A 12,999-nucleotide genomic window follows, 5' to 3' on the forward strand; every position below is an offset into this window, starting at 1 on the left:
ATTTCATTCCACTTCAAAACCCTTTCCTGTTTCTTATATCAGTAATCTCTTATAAAAACGAAGTTTCTCGTCACCGCAGAATTGCTATTTTTAGCAGCATAATCAAAATGTTGAGGCCCGTCCATTCGGAGAGACAAGATTAAGGAGCGGAAAGGGGGGGCTCCGGGAGATGGCAGGAAAATGTTCCCGGTTTGTTGGGGGGGGGGGGGGGGAGGAGGAGATACTAAACAAAGTTTATACGGAGAGGCTCGACCCTGAAGTCCAACCTTTTATTACCCCTTTTATCTACTAATTTTTAACAGAAAAGGTGCCCCTTTTCGTATACCTTCTATGGGGAAATGGTACCCCTTTCACATACCTAGTTTACAACTTTGCATCCCTTTTAGCTGCTGTTTTTAAGATATCAATAAAACACGAAAACACAACGTTTTCTTGACTTTTTCGCAGCCATAAATGGATTGCATCTGTGCGCCCGTTTGGGCCTTTTTACAGGCCTAAATATTAATAAATGTCCCTACGGCTTTCATGTACTTAAAGCCGGAAGAAGGTACCCCTTTCGGACTTATTTTTTGCCCAATCAACAGATTCTCATAGAAAGTCAACCTCGCTAAGGAGGACGCCTCATTACGAACTTTGTGCTCTAATAGACATTTCCTTTTTTGAAAGTAAAAAACCTTCAGTTGATACTGATGTCCCGGCAGGTTCCCAGCATCAAACGAGTTATGTAGAGAACGCACGGCACGGTTTTGACAGATGAGCAATTTTTGAGTCTTTTGCGGATTTAGTTCGCGGAATGACGGCTTTGTTAAGGTTGGAGATGTTTCGTGTGACGAAGTTTATGTCCTCTTTTATTTCTTTCGATTTTTTGTTCTAATTAAAGGTACGTTTTTTTGTCTTTAACAACATGACATGACAATCGACACCCCGTTAATACGGAAACTTTATATGGCCCCTCCAGTGTCCGTATTAACGGGGCTTTACTGTATCTGATTGCTTTCACATTCTTCTTTGGGGCGGAGAATTGGTGGGGGGGGGGGGAGGGAGGGGAAGGAGTGAAGATCTGAGAATATTGTTTGACCAAATTCTGCTTTCTTGGTTGGCAAGACTGTACCTTATGTTTTAAGCGCGATTCCAACCTCATTCCCAGGGTTTTCCCCTAACCGTCCATTTAAATCTTACCAACGTTGCAGAAATTGCAAAATGCGGGCAAATCTTTGAGAGTCGAGAGACACCCGCGGTGATAAAGCGCCAAAACCCACAAGCTTGGTAACCACGCTTTGCAACACTCTCCCAACTTCCCTAACTTTTGTTTACAACGGACAGCGAACGTTCTCGTCGGACAGTTCTGTATTTTGTCTCCTTGAAAACCAGCTGTCTATCGAGATAACTTCTTTAAGGTAAACAGTTTTTAACTCACTTTAGTATTAAGTGCTTTATTATTAGTGTACAGTGCGTTAAGGATGCATCGATACATGAAAGCTCGCCATGGCAATTTCATGCGTTGGAACGTTGTGTGCATGCTAATTTTGGGCTTGAGTGATTTGGAATCAATCTTTTTTTTCGGTAATCTGCTATGCTAACGTAGCTTGATTGAATGTTTACTTCAGTGTAAATTGTTTTCAGATGAATTATCGGAAGACAAGGAAATTGGAACTCTCTAACATCTTTCCATTTATCTGCTTGTACGTTAAAGAACTTTAAGAGCACTTGAAAGTGTTCGTCACATGAACAGAGAACTTTGAAAGCTACTGGCCCTTACGTTTGTGGTCGCGTCTGTTACTGTAGTGTCTTAAAGTTCGAAATGAAAGGAATGGAGTTGTTGTTTTAATTTTAAAATTAAGATCTGGAAGGATGGTTTACCAGAGTTATGTCGTGACCAACTGTTTGTAAGATTAGCTATCTTTTTGAAGCATTAAAGCTTAAAATTGCTTTTACCTGTGCGCGATATTAAACGGGCGGAGAGAATGTATTTTGAAGTAACGCCCTTTAACTACATCAAAACCTCAAAGGTTTGGTTTACTTGTTCTTATGCTAAGAATTTATTCATACCGTTCGATCTCTCAGTTACACCTTGCAAGAAGAGTGTATGCGGTCAATCAAACCTCTTCCGGATAATCTTAAGATTTTAGTATCATGTCTCAATATATATATATGGCACTAATTTTGTATAATTGCATTAGATATGTCACAATTTGTTATCAAGTGTAGCTTCAGTTGTCTGCTTTTCAGCTTAACTAACAACGTTGGGATTCTATTACGACCTCAAGCCACAAGTTAAAGCATTTTAAAATTCTTTAGTTTTTTAAATGTACATTGTAGCTGGATACCTCAGCATTCTCCTGGTGTTTTATTTCAGTTTTATGAATTTTGGATATGAATGTTATCTGCCAAAAAATCAGTAGGGATCTTGTTAACCAAGGGTGATTGTTTTCATATCTTCTGGTATTTTCTGTCAAATTAGTTGACATGTGTGAAATCAACGCAGAGCACCAGAATGCAATCTTTATTGTTATGCTTCGCCTTTGAATCTACTAATAGGTAGATTTCATGATTTGATTGACCACCTGTGTTCACTCAAACGATTTTTTTTTTTGGCTGAGATCTGTGTCTTCTGACCCATTTTCCATTTAATGCTCTACTGATTTCCATTGTAAAAAAGGTACATTGATCATTAATGAATTGTGCTGACAGAAACTAATTAATTATATTGAGCAAGGGCTTCATTTACATGCACTGTACCGTAACTATTTATAGCAGAGTAGCAAGATTTCTCACTTTTGCAGGTAAACTTTGGACAGTACATGTGTATACTTATGGAGATGCTGTATCCAATTCGTGCTCAAGTCTTTTGGTGTTTTGAGTAAATGTCGGTGCTGTTAATTTAGTTCATGAAAAACCTTCATTCAAAATATCTTGCCCTTTCCAAACTAACTCAGTGTACATTTACATCTAGGTAACAAAAATCCAAAAGGGAAAATGATCTTTAGCAGTAGCTTAGTTACTACTGGCCATGGTTCTTTTTGAGACTCGTCAGAAATAGATTCCAAAAAAAATATCATTATTAATATTATCGTCTACAGATGTTTATGCAAAAATGTTAGAGGGACAATATGAAATAATCTTGCCATAGCATGGTCTAGGAGTACATAAACGGGTTAATATTTATTCTTAGCATTTTGCTTATTTCTAGATTCCAAGAGCCAAGTGAGAAGTGGACAAAATGCCAGCACAGTCAACAGACGAAGTTGACTGGAATAACCAGGATCCTGCAACTGTTATATACAGGATTGGTATTTATGGATGGAGAAAGCGCTGCATTTATTTCCTCATACTCCTAATTATGGTCATCACTATCATCAATCTTTCTCTCGTCATTTGGGTCATGAGAGTTATGGACTTCAACCTGGTAAATTAAATTCAGCTGTATACAGTAGAACACTGTTATTTTTAACTGAAAAAATCAAACTTATATTTACCCTGACTCAATTTTAAGTTGATTTTAAAGTGGAAGCGTGGACCTCCCTAGAATTTTTTTTTTTTCCATTGAAAGGTTTTGATCAGTCTACAGGTATGGTTTTAGATTTTACAGTCAACTCTTGTCATTGTAGACACCTAAAGACTTTGAGTTCCTGGGGGGCATATAGATCGTTTTCACTGTCATGCAACAAAAAAATAAATTGGAAACCGTCCAGTGGAAGAAGACAAGAAAATGAAATGTTATAAAAGACTAATTTATAAACAATTTGTCCAAGTCTGAGGTCTTTGTGTTCCACAGTTTCTGAGTTATTTGCCGAAATGTTTCACGCAACTTTTTGGAGCTTTGTAAGGAGACGCCATATTGGTGTACCGTTTAGGTGCACCAATATGGCTGCCGGAAGTTAACCAAAACATCTGGTGTTCATTTTTTCTATAAAAGCTCTTTCTTTTCACTCAAGAACTAGCATACATGTGCATAAACAGACCTTCTAATAATTGAAATGGTTATACAGTCAACTCTCTCTAAGACGGACACCTTTGGAGCCAGCACTAAGTGTCTGTCTTAGATGTCCAACTTATAGACAGTCAAATAAAGGGAGTAAAGAAAGGCAGGGACCAACTCTAGGAGTCCGTTTTATGGAGGTGTCCGTCTTATAAAGGTGTCCGTTAAATGAGAGTCGACTGTACTGCTGAAAATCAAGAGGAGAGACTTTTTTTCAAGGAGACAGCATTCCTATTTTGGTTTCATGCACTGTGAAAACTTGGAAGTTTCTGTATTTTCAAAATGAAACATGCTACAGGAATGGAAACTTGTGCAGAGATTTGTTTTTTGTTTATCTTCAACCTAGAACAAATAAGAATTGGTAAAACCTCACTATTTTGACTTTACAATTTGATGACATCACTGTGAAAACCATCTATAGATACACGTATCAGAGAGTCTGGGTCTAGAATGGGGTATCATTTTTGGCCTTGTTTTTAAAGAGGAAAGTTGTCCCAAGTAGAAGGGTCACCCTCTCAGCAGGGCTTCTGATATTTGGCGAGGTCATGGAGCCACAAAATTCAAGTAAATCCTCGCAATACCGCAAAATTCTCTAGAAATCTTATCAACTACATGTCTGTACAACATCTCAGCTATTGGGGCTGTTTACTTGCCGTAAACGTGCAAATTTATCTTGAAACCTCATCACTGAAATGAGCAAACAATGTCCAAAAACTACCAGGCATAGATTATGTTGCAAAAAACTGGACACTAGCCATGATGTTAAAAGCATTTTCTGGAACGTATTGTTGTTGAAAGAACGAAGCATGATCTCTGTAAAAAAAAACATTAAAAACACTGGTCTGATCAGCGCAAAAACGATTGATTTCTAGTTAAATTTGCCCTGAAAATTCCCATAAAATTGGCCTTTTTTGTTGATTGTATTTTGGTGGAGTTTGTCACATAAATTCACGCAAAATTCGCCTGAAAACGGGAGGGTTTTTTTACAAATATGTCCCTGAAAATCCCGCAAAATTTGACTTTTTTTTCAGAAGCTCTGTCTCAGCTGAATCATTGAATTTTAACAGGCCAAATACTATAGCGCTTGTGCTTTCTCTGATTGCCTAAAACAGCATTCTAAAACTGTACAGTAATTTTGCATGCTCTGATTGTCTCACCTTGGTTGAGTTGACCCAGCTCTGCAAGCCTACACTGTAAGTGTTTATGTTACAGGTCAAATTTGATTTTAGGTTAAATTTTTTTAACCTAGGTTGATTCTCAGTTTCCTTTGTCTGCTAGCCCTATTGTTCATGAATTAGACAAAGGAATGAACAAAGGAATTGAGAATCAACCAGTTAAATCAAAATTAACCTGAAATCAATTTAATTTTTTGTGTAACATTTATATTAAGAAAAGTTGGCCCAGCTGGGAGGTTGATCCTACAATCACTAAAAGGTGACCTGGCTTTACAGTAAGCACTCTGGGTCACCCTTCTAGCCAAACCAACTTTGTGTTTCTCATAAATGGTTTGCCTTGAAGGTTAAAATGGAAGTGTAAGAAAAGTTTGGTCTCCCAGGGTAGCTCGGGTAGGAAGGTGACCCTTCTTCCCAGACAAGTTTTCTCTACACAAATGGGGCCCAAATCTATCATTTGTAGGCTTCCTACATGTAGGTAAATGAGGAATTTATACTTAAAAAAATAAAGGATAGAGTATGGAAGGATAGGGTAGCAATATTGAATAATCAGCTGAACTAGGATAGACTGGTATCAAGTCTAAGGGTGGTAGGGTCCCCCCCCATCCCCTCTAGTTATTGTCCCTAATAGTAGCCTGTGTCCATAATTAGTGTGGGAGTGTTTTTTATTCATAGGTCTGTAATTTAACCAGTTTTCAGCTGCTGTCCATAGTACAGACTTATTACACTGTCTGTTGTAATGAGGTGTCTTTGTATTCTTTTCAGGTTCTCCTTTACTCGCATTATATAATTATGTAGATTATGGTGCAAACATACATGTAACGTCCAGTGTTCGTTTCGCGCCTTGCATTTTTTGTGGGGGTGTTGTAAGTTTAATGTTCATGCATTGTTAAATATAATATAAGAGTTGTTAAATATAATATAAGAGTTTTTAAATAATGATAAAATTATCAATCATTTTTAGGATGGTATGGGCAAGCTAAGAATAACTGATCAAGGCTTAAAACTTTACCATGGTGAAGCAGAGTTTGTGAATGAATTACGAGCAAAGTTGATACGGCCCAGTCAGGTATATAATTATTCACTTCTTTGATCTAGTATAAGCATGAAATAAAAATAACATAATAACATTATTACTTAATTCTGAATATTTTCCATCAGCTTTCTGTACATTCCAGTTTATTTTCAGAAAAGAGTTTTCTCTTTGTCACATTTTGAATAAAATCTGTTTAAGTGGTACTTGTAGCTATAACAACCGCTTCTCAATCAGTTATTTGATTGGTTTGGTTGTTTACATGGTAATAATAATGCCAGCGCAAATGAATAGATACAATGTATTTATTGAGATTATTTTTTGTAAAGAACACATTGAGTTGATAAATAAAGAAAGAAAATAATTTGGGAAAAGCCGAGTACAGGTGCATGTAGTCAAACTTACAAAGCTATGAAAGACTACATGTAACAACAAAGAACATGTTCCCAAAAAAACAATTCCTTGCTTTGCTAGTTTTCTCATACAGCAAGGTTAATAGATCTGTTGGAATTTGCTTTGCACATGGCTAAATTAATATATAGATATTTTTGTCATTTACCAACTCCATGAAGTTAATGATATTTTAATTTACTATTTGCTTTCAGAATTCTGAGTTAACACTTCAGTCAACAGCAAATGTGACAGTAAATGCTCGCTCCGAGTATGGGAACATCACTGGACAACTTTTTATAGGAAATGATGAAGTCGTTGCCCGAAATCAGAAACTCTATATTAAAACAGATCAAGGAAAAGATATCTTGTATGCTGACAAAGATAAAATCCTCTTTGCTTCTGATAAACTTGAATTTTCAAGTAAGTGCTTGTATTTTATTTATTCCATTAAGGCTTCTTAATTGTTATGAAGGAACATCATTGCAGTTATATAGATTACACAACTTTTGCAGTTACGAAAAGAAAGCCTGAAAAAATTTCAGGCTTGTACGAGCACATCACCGGTATCACCGAGTTCAAGGGTTCGAATCCCATACAAGCCTGAATTTTTTTCACAGCTGCAAAAGTTGCTTATAATTATAACTGTGATGACATATATTATAATTTTCATGTGTATTCATAACTTCATCATCATCCTTTCATGGGTTTATAATGAAACCAATTCAACAGCCTGCTCCCAGTTGGCTTGTTAGCTTTTTATTGGTAGAGCGCTGCACTGTTATTGCAGAGGTCAAGGGTTTGAATCCTGTACAAGCCTGAACTTTTTCAGGCTTTCTTTTCGCAACTGCAAAAGTTGCTTTTATAACTGCGATGATCTTCCTTGTTCATAATTCTTTACTCCGCAGTTCACATATTACAATTATTTCCTTGTTTCAGTCTCTATTTTTAGTTTATTTTTACTTAAAATGCAAAATAGCCCTAGATAGTAGTATATATTGGTAAGGGTAACAAATCCTCAGTTGCATTGATCCAAGTTCATCATATTTGCACTTGTGATTGGGTGTTTACAATGTGTTTGATCTCCCATCCACCACCTCTTCTGTCTGTTAACCTTCTCCCCCCACATCCTTGTCCTTGTAGATAATGAAGTTGCAGGGTTTTCATTGTGATTAGCAATTCTAGTAGCAGGCGACAGGTGTAACATTGTAGGAGAATATTTTGAAAGAGGCTCCACATCTGAGTAAAAATAGTCATAGGCTTCTATCTGATATGCAGAGAATTCTGCAGAATAATTGGAGAATTATCCAATCTCCAATGCCTGATGAACACCTTGATTTGTTTACTCATTTAGTGAGTGTGTCTTTTCATCTTGTAGGTCCTAATGGAGCACATTTTAGTGGGTCTGTTGAAACCGAATACTTGAGAGCCCCTCCAAGGAAGGACCTGAGGTTGGCATCTCTGACTCGTTCTCTGTACATAGATGCCCCTGAGGGCATGACATTCCAATCTGCTGGTGGTGATGTTGGCATTACAAGTTTTAAAGATGTGACGATAAAGTCCATTGATGGAATGGTAAGATACAAGCTTAAACCATAGTAATAATAATTGCTTACCAAAAAGGTTTTTTACCTGCTCTTACAAAGATATTAGTGAGCTTACGCAACAGGACGGTAGAAAGAAGAGGACCGCAAAACACTTGTGTGTGACAAACATGACAAGCCTATTACTTATGTGTTTTGTGGTGATCTTTACCTGAGTTAATGTTGTCTGGTCTTTTACAAAAAAATCTGTTTAAAGGAAGATGAAGTTCGGCGGAAAAGTTTTTCTAACAAAATTATTGTCACACTTGTCACACAAGGTTTGTTGTCTTCTTTCCTCTCCCGTCCTGTTGCGTAAGCCCACTATTATTGCCAACGAGACAACCGAGCTAAGAAGCGAGGTTGCCTCGGTGGCAGATTTATAGTCCCACACGATGTAGGCAAAAACTCTCAAATTCTGCGTAACCCTCTAAAATTTGCATTTTTTGTATTTATAACTCGTGGTCCGAAATTGGGTGATTCAGTGGGCAGCTGTTCGTTGTCTGTTCAAGAGGACCTAACAAGTGAGCAAGCTCTAATACGATTTCTAGTTTGAAAGGGCAATTAGTGCTCTGGTTTGCTTTATAAATTGTGTTTAAAGCAGCAGCTGATCAAGGAATAGGTTTTACGCTCAAATTTTGTCAGAACCAGCTTATTCTTTGCAGCTCAATTTACAATGAGGTAGCGCGTTGGCTTCTCGACTCAGAACCAGGGTTTTCCGTGTTGTCTTTTGCTTTGTGAATTGAATTTTAAGCGTAGTTGATCAAGGTATAGGGTTATATTCTCAAAACTTAATCAGAACCAGCGTGTTCTTTGCAGATCGATTTACATTGAGCCAGTCCTCAACGTATTTGCAGACCTTTTTTAGAATTTATTCATGTCTTTAGATTTTGTCAACCAGCATGTTTTTTTTATTTACATTGAGACAGCCCAAAACTCCCATGACGAATGCAACGAATTGTTTGTTTTGAAGACTATCATTATGCCTTTCAAGAGAATCTTTGACCTGTGACACTCGCTCATTAGATCTTTGTATTTTATTTAAGTTTATATTTTTATACCTCTGATACATTCTGCCCCATTCTTGCACTTTTCACATATTTTATTTTACACCAACTTTTTCTTATGTATATTACCACGCGAAATCTTTTCTTATCCCTGATGAGGCTGTTGCTCGGAATTTAATTATTATTTTTAATTTCAGCAGTCATAGGCCTCATTTAAACTATATTTTTCTTTCTAACGTTTATAGTTTTGATATAATGGAATTTTCCATGAAACACAAGTGCTAACTTACTCATATTTACCAACAAACCTTCAAGCTATGTTGTTATTGTTTAATAGAAGTGACAGCCTAGAGTGTGCCAAAGTTGTTGTTTTGAAGTTTGGTGCCATCCTTTTCTATAGTGGAATCCATTGTAAACCTCTAAAATTATGAAAAAGAAAATATCGCGAAGGTCTGAATAGGCACATTTCACAAAAGATAAACGAATTCGCCTCGTTGGCACTTGCCGGAAGGTACCCCTAGTTTTAGAACATAAAATTCAAAAAGTCAGAGCAAAATTACAAACGAACGAAACAAATATTTTGCCAACCACAGTCTGATCAAAGCTGCATAAAAGTATTGATAATTAATAATTATTATTAATTGATTAGGATTGGTTACTAATTGTAATTTTTGTATGCTTTTATTTCTAATGTATTATTTATACCTACAGATAAAGCTGGATGGGAAGAAGATTTCATTCAAAGATCTAAGAAAAGTTAACGGTGGCAGTAGTCCAGACCCAAATGCTCGTGAAGTTTGCATTTGTCCCAGTGGGGAATTGGCCTTGGCGGCGGTTGGTAGCAACTGTAATAATATCAACTGTTAAAGTAATTAATGCCCATTGCAGAGTTCTGGTTCAACATGTCTTGCCATAATTGAGCATTGTGTGCCTTGCCAATTTATTGAGATCAGTTCAGTATTATTTAAACCCTAGTAGCAATCAGCTTTCAGGCTTTCTTATGCTACATGTTTGATCATTTGCTCAACCAGTGAGATTGGTCATTGGAATTTAGGAGTTTGCCATCAAAATAATTATAAATATTACTTAACTTATGTTGGCAAGTGTATAATTAATTCTGTGGGTCCAGAATGGAGAATCTCTGTTTTGATGTTAGGGTTTATAGAGTAATATTTGTAAGGACCAAGGTTGGAGCAAGAAAAAAAAAAAATAATGCTTTTTAGTTGTGAGAAGTAACTGAATTTATAAGTCAGTGCTTCAATGCGTACCACATCATTTTCAAGAATTAATATTAAACTCTGGGGCAGATCTAGAATTTGTTGTAGGAGAGTTGGAAGGAATGCCTGCTGAAATAGGAGTATCTAGAAGGGTCTGGACTCTAGCTTCTCTGGAAAGCTTCACTCCTCAGAAACATGGTTTCCATCATTCTAAAGGGCAAATTGAAGAGTGTTAATTGCTTAAACTCTTGTTTCATGTTGTAGTTTTTACTAAGCTTTTTTTTTCAGCCCAGATCGTAGGAGTTAATTAGCTGTTTTAGTTAGGGATATTCAACCCAACCATCCCTAGACCTGCCCCAGGGCTCCAGGCCTGAGTCAACCTCATTCCCAGGGTCCTCCGTGGCGAGAGAGAGAGAGAGAGAGAGGAGGGGGGAGGGGGGGGGGCAAGTGGGAGAGGACCCATGGAAGGAGGTTGGGCCAGATTCAACTTATGCTGTTAACGGATTTGACCTTTTGTTTGTTTTTGTCTTGGTAATGATGTTAGGCATTAATTTCAATATGTGTATAATGTTCAAACTACGAAAGTTACAGTTTTGTAAGTAGTGCAACCTCCTGGAATGTTTTCTGTTGTTGCCATTATGGCACTTTTTGTGTGTAAATATTAAAATTTTATGTATTATTCACTTTGTTTAAGTGAAGGGAGTACAATAATTATGCATTATTTATCTATTACAGCAATGTAGGACATAATGTTCTTGGTTAAAATTTGTTTCTGAGAGTAAAAAAGGGAATTGTCTCTTTGCCTTAAGGGAAAATGTTATAAAGGAGAGTTTGAAGTGTTAGGGTCGGATAGTGAAACAAAGTCTAATTAAGGCCGCGGGTTAAGAAATCATTGGACCACCAGATCTCTTTCTTAGTGGGTTAACTTAAGAAAAGAAGTGCTTTTCTAGTCTACGTATATGCTTTATTGAAATTTTTCACGATAAATGGTGTCTAGATAAAAGGGTTGGGCAGCCTGAAAATGACTTGGAACGCAGTTTTGTTAAACACGGGCTAAACTCCGTTTAAATAGTGGTCCCTTAACGTTTACACTGCTGCCCAGTGAGTCGTCACAATAGGTAACGTCACAATAAGGTACGTCACAATACGTCAATACGTCAAGGTACGTCACAATACGTCAAGGTACGTCACAATAAGAGTCGTCACAATAGGTAATAGAATATTAGCCTAAGATCTGTATGGAAACTGTAAAAGGCTCTTCGAGTTATATATTTCATTGGGTGAATAAATCTAAGGAAAAGTTGGACAGTAAATGAGGAAAATTTTGTAAGCAATTTACAGATACCTTCTTAACGGTTAATGAAAGACTTTCTGATGATTTATAATCAATTTTCAAGTGATCTCATGTATTAACTGGCAGGTTGCTGGCAGACATATTCATAACTTGTAGTTTTCCTACATAAAATTTGTATCTGACTGTTTGTTAAGCAGCTTAAATCCGTCCGTAAAATTTATTATTTAGGGTGCTCCATGTTTTTAAGGAAGATTTAACTTATCTACATTTTTACTGCACTATTTCTTAAACGTAACTATTACTGATCTGTACTATGTGTTCGACTAGTTAAAGCAGCGAAAAAAGACGATTCTTTTTTCCAGTTCGTAATTTCTATGTCGTTCTGTCCCTGCTAGGTTACGGTATCTTTCTTCTCTGGGAAACTGCCCACCTACCCCTCCCCTAACATTCAGCCTTAAGTGTTAATGTTGGCTTAGGGGAGGGCGGGGTAGCTGGGCAGTTTTCCAGAAACGTATCATGATCCAGTATGTCTAGGATAGCTAGTCATTTTTCTTTAGATAAAGCACCATCAAAAGTATCACTGATGTAACTTAATTTGTAGCTTCTTATAAAGGAGTAATAAACTAGTATATATTTTTGCTAACTTTAGTGGTCTTTATAATAAATCCTGAAAACTAAAAAGAATCTCTATTTTGCCCGTCTTTGAACTCTTTGACCCAGAATCTTGGCCAGAATGAAGTGGAACGGCAAACTCTCCATCTCCACGAGATGAAGAAGTCGAGCTGTTTTCCCAAACTTGTTTTTTGTTTTCTTTTTTTTTTATGGGGAGGGAAGATATTTTTCGTCTATTTTGTCCACGATTGTAGTAGCTCATGAAACCTTACCTCATTTCAGACATGATCTGTTCTCCCAATTTCGAACTGAGTCGAATTGCTCTGTGTAAAAAAAAAAAAAAAATTCGCGTAACTTATAATAGTGAAGCGTGAGCGTGATTTATTTTTCCTAGGTATTCTCTGGAGCCATGGTGCTAAATTTCACCTTGCTTAGCCCATTAGAGAAAAATGGGCAAAGATGTATAAATCAGTTAGTCAACATAACTATCTTTCCATTTTTCGCAAAATTTTGAGCTTTTATAGCTGAAAACGCTTCGCGCTAAAAGAGAATCATGTTTGAAAATGGCGCCTATAATAACGTCAGCATCGGTTTTCAATCACTTAGAACTTTTTTAGTAAACTTTTAAAAAGTTTAGTAAACTAACAGGATGTTGGTAATACCCTAAACTTTCGATAGTGAAAGTAGCAACCTTAACTTTGAAGTATTTCGCTTA

At 36.8% G+C, this 12,999-nt stretch overlaps 1 protein-coding gene across 1 annotated transcript; it reads left to right on the forward strand.

Moving 5' to 3' along the window:
- The first annotated feature begins 1,280 nt into the window (after positions 1-1,280).
- Positions 1,281-10,800, forward strand: LOC140947932 (gamma-sarcoglycan-like). The gene is made up of 6 exons (XM_073397161.1): positions 1,281-1,397; positions 3,191-3,406; positions 6,116-6,220; positions 6,790-6,997; positions 7,953-8,149; positions 9,873-10,800. The coding sequence occupies exons 2-6, from the start codon at positions 3,221-3,223 to the stop codon at positions 10,026-10,028; spliced, it is 852 nt and encodes a 283-aa protein (XP_073253262.1). The 5' UTR covers positions 1,281-1,397; positions 3,191-3,220; the 3' UTR covers positions 10,029-10,800.
- Positions 10,801-12,999: the final 2,199 nt, after the last annotated feature.

The sequence above is a fragment of the Porites lutea genome, chromosome 9 (assembly GCF_958299795.1).
Source record: "Porites lutea chromosome 9, jaPorLute2.1, whole genome shotgun sequence".
Lineage (NCBI taxonomy): Eukaryota > Metazoa > Cnidaria > Anthozoa > Scleractinia > Poritidae > Porites > Porites lutea.

Coding starts and splice junctions, on each gene's coding strand:
- LOC140947932 (XM_073397161.1), top strand. CDS start 3,221: ATGCCAGCACAGTCAACAGACGAAGTTGACTGGAATAACCAGGATCCT. Junction 6,221..6,789: donor AGTTGATACGGCCCAGTCAG/GTATATAATTAT, acceptor ATTTGCTTTCAG/AATTCTGAGTTAACACTTCA. Junction 6,998..7,952: donor TGATAAACTTGAATTTTCAA/GTAAGTGCTTGT, acceptor TTCATCTTGTAG/GTCCTAATGGAGCACATTTT.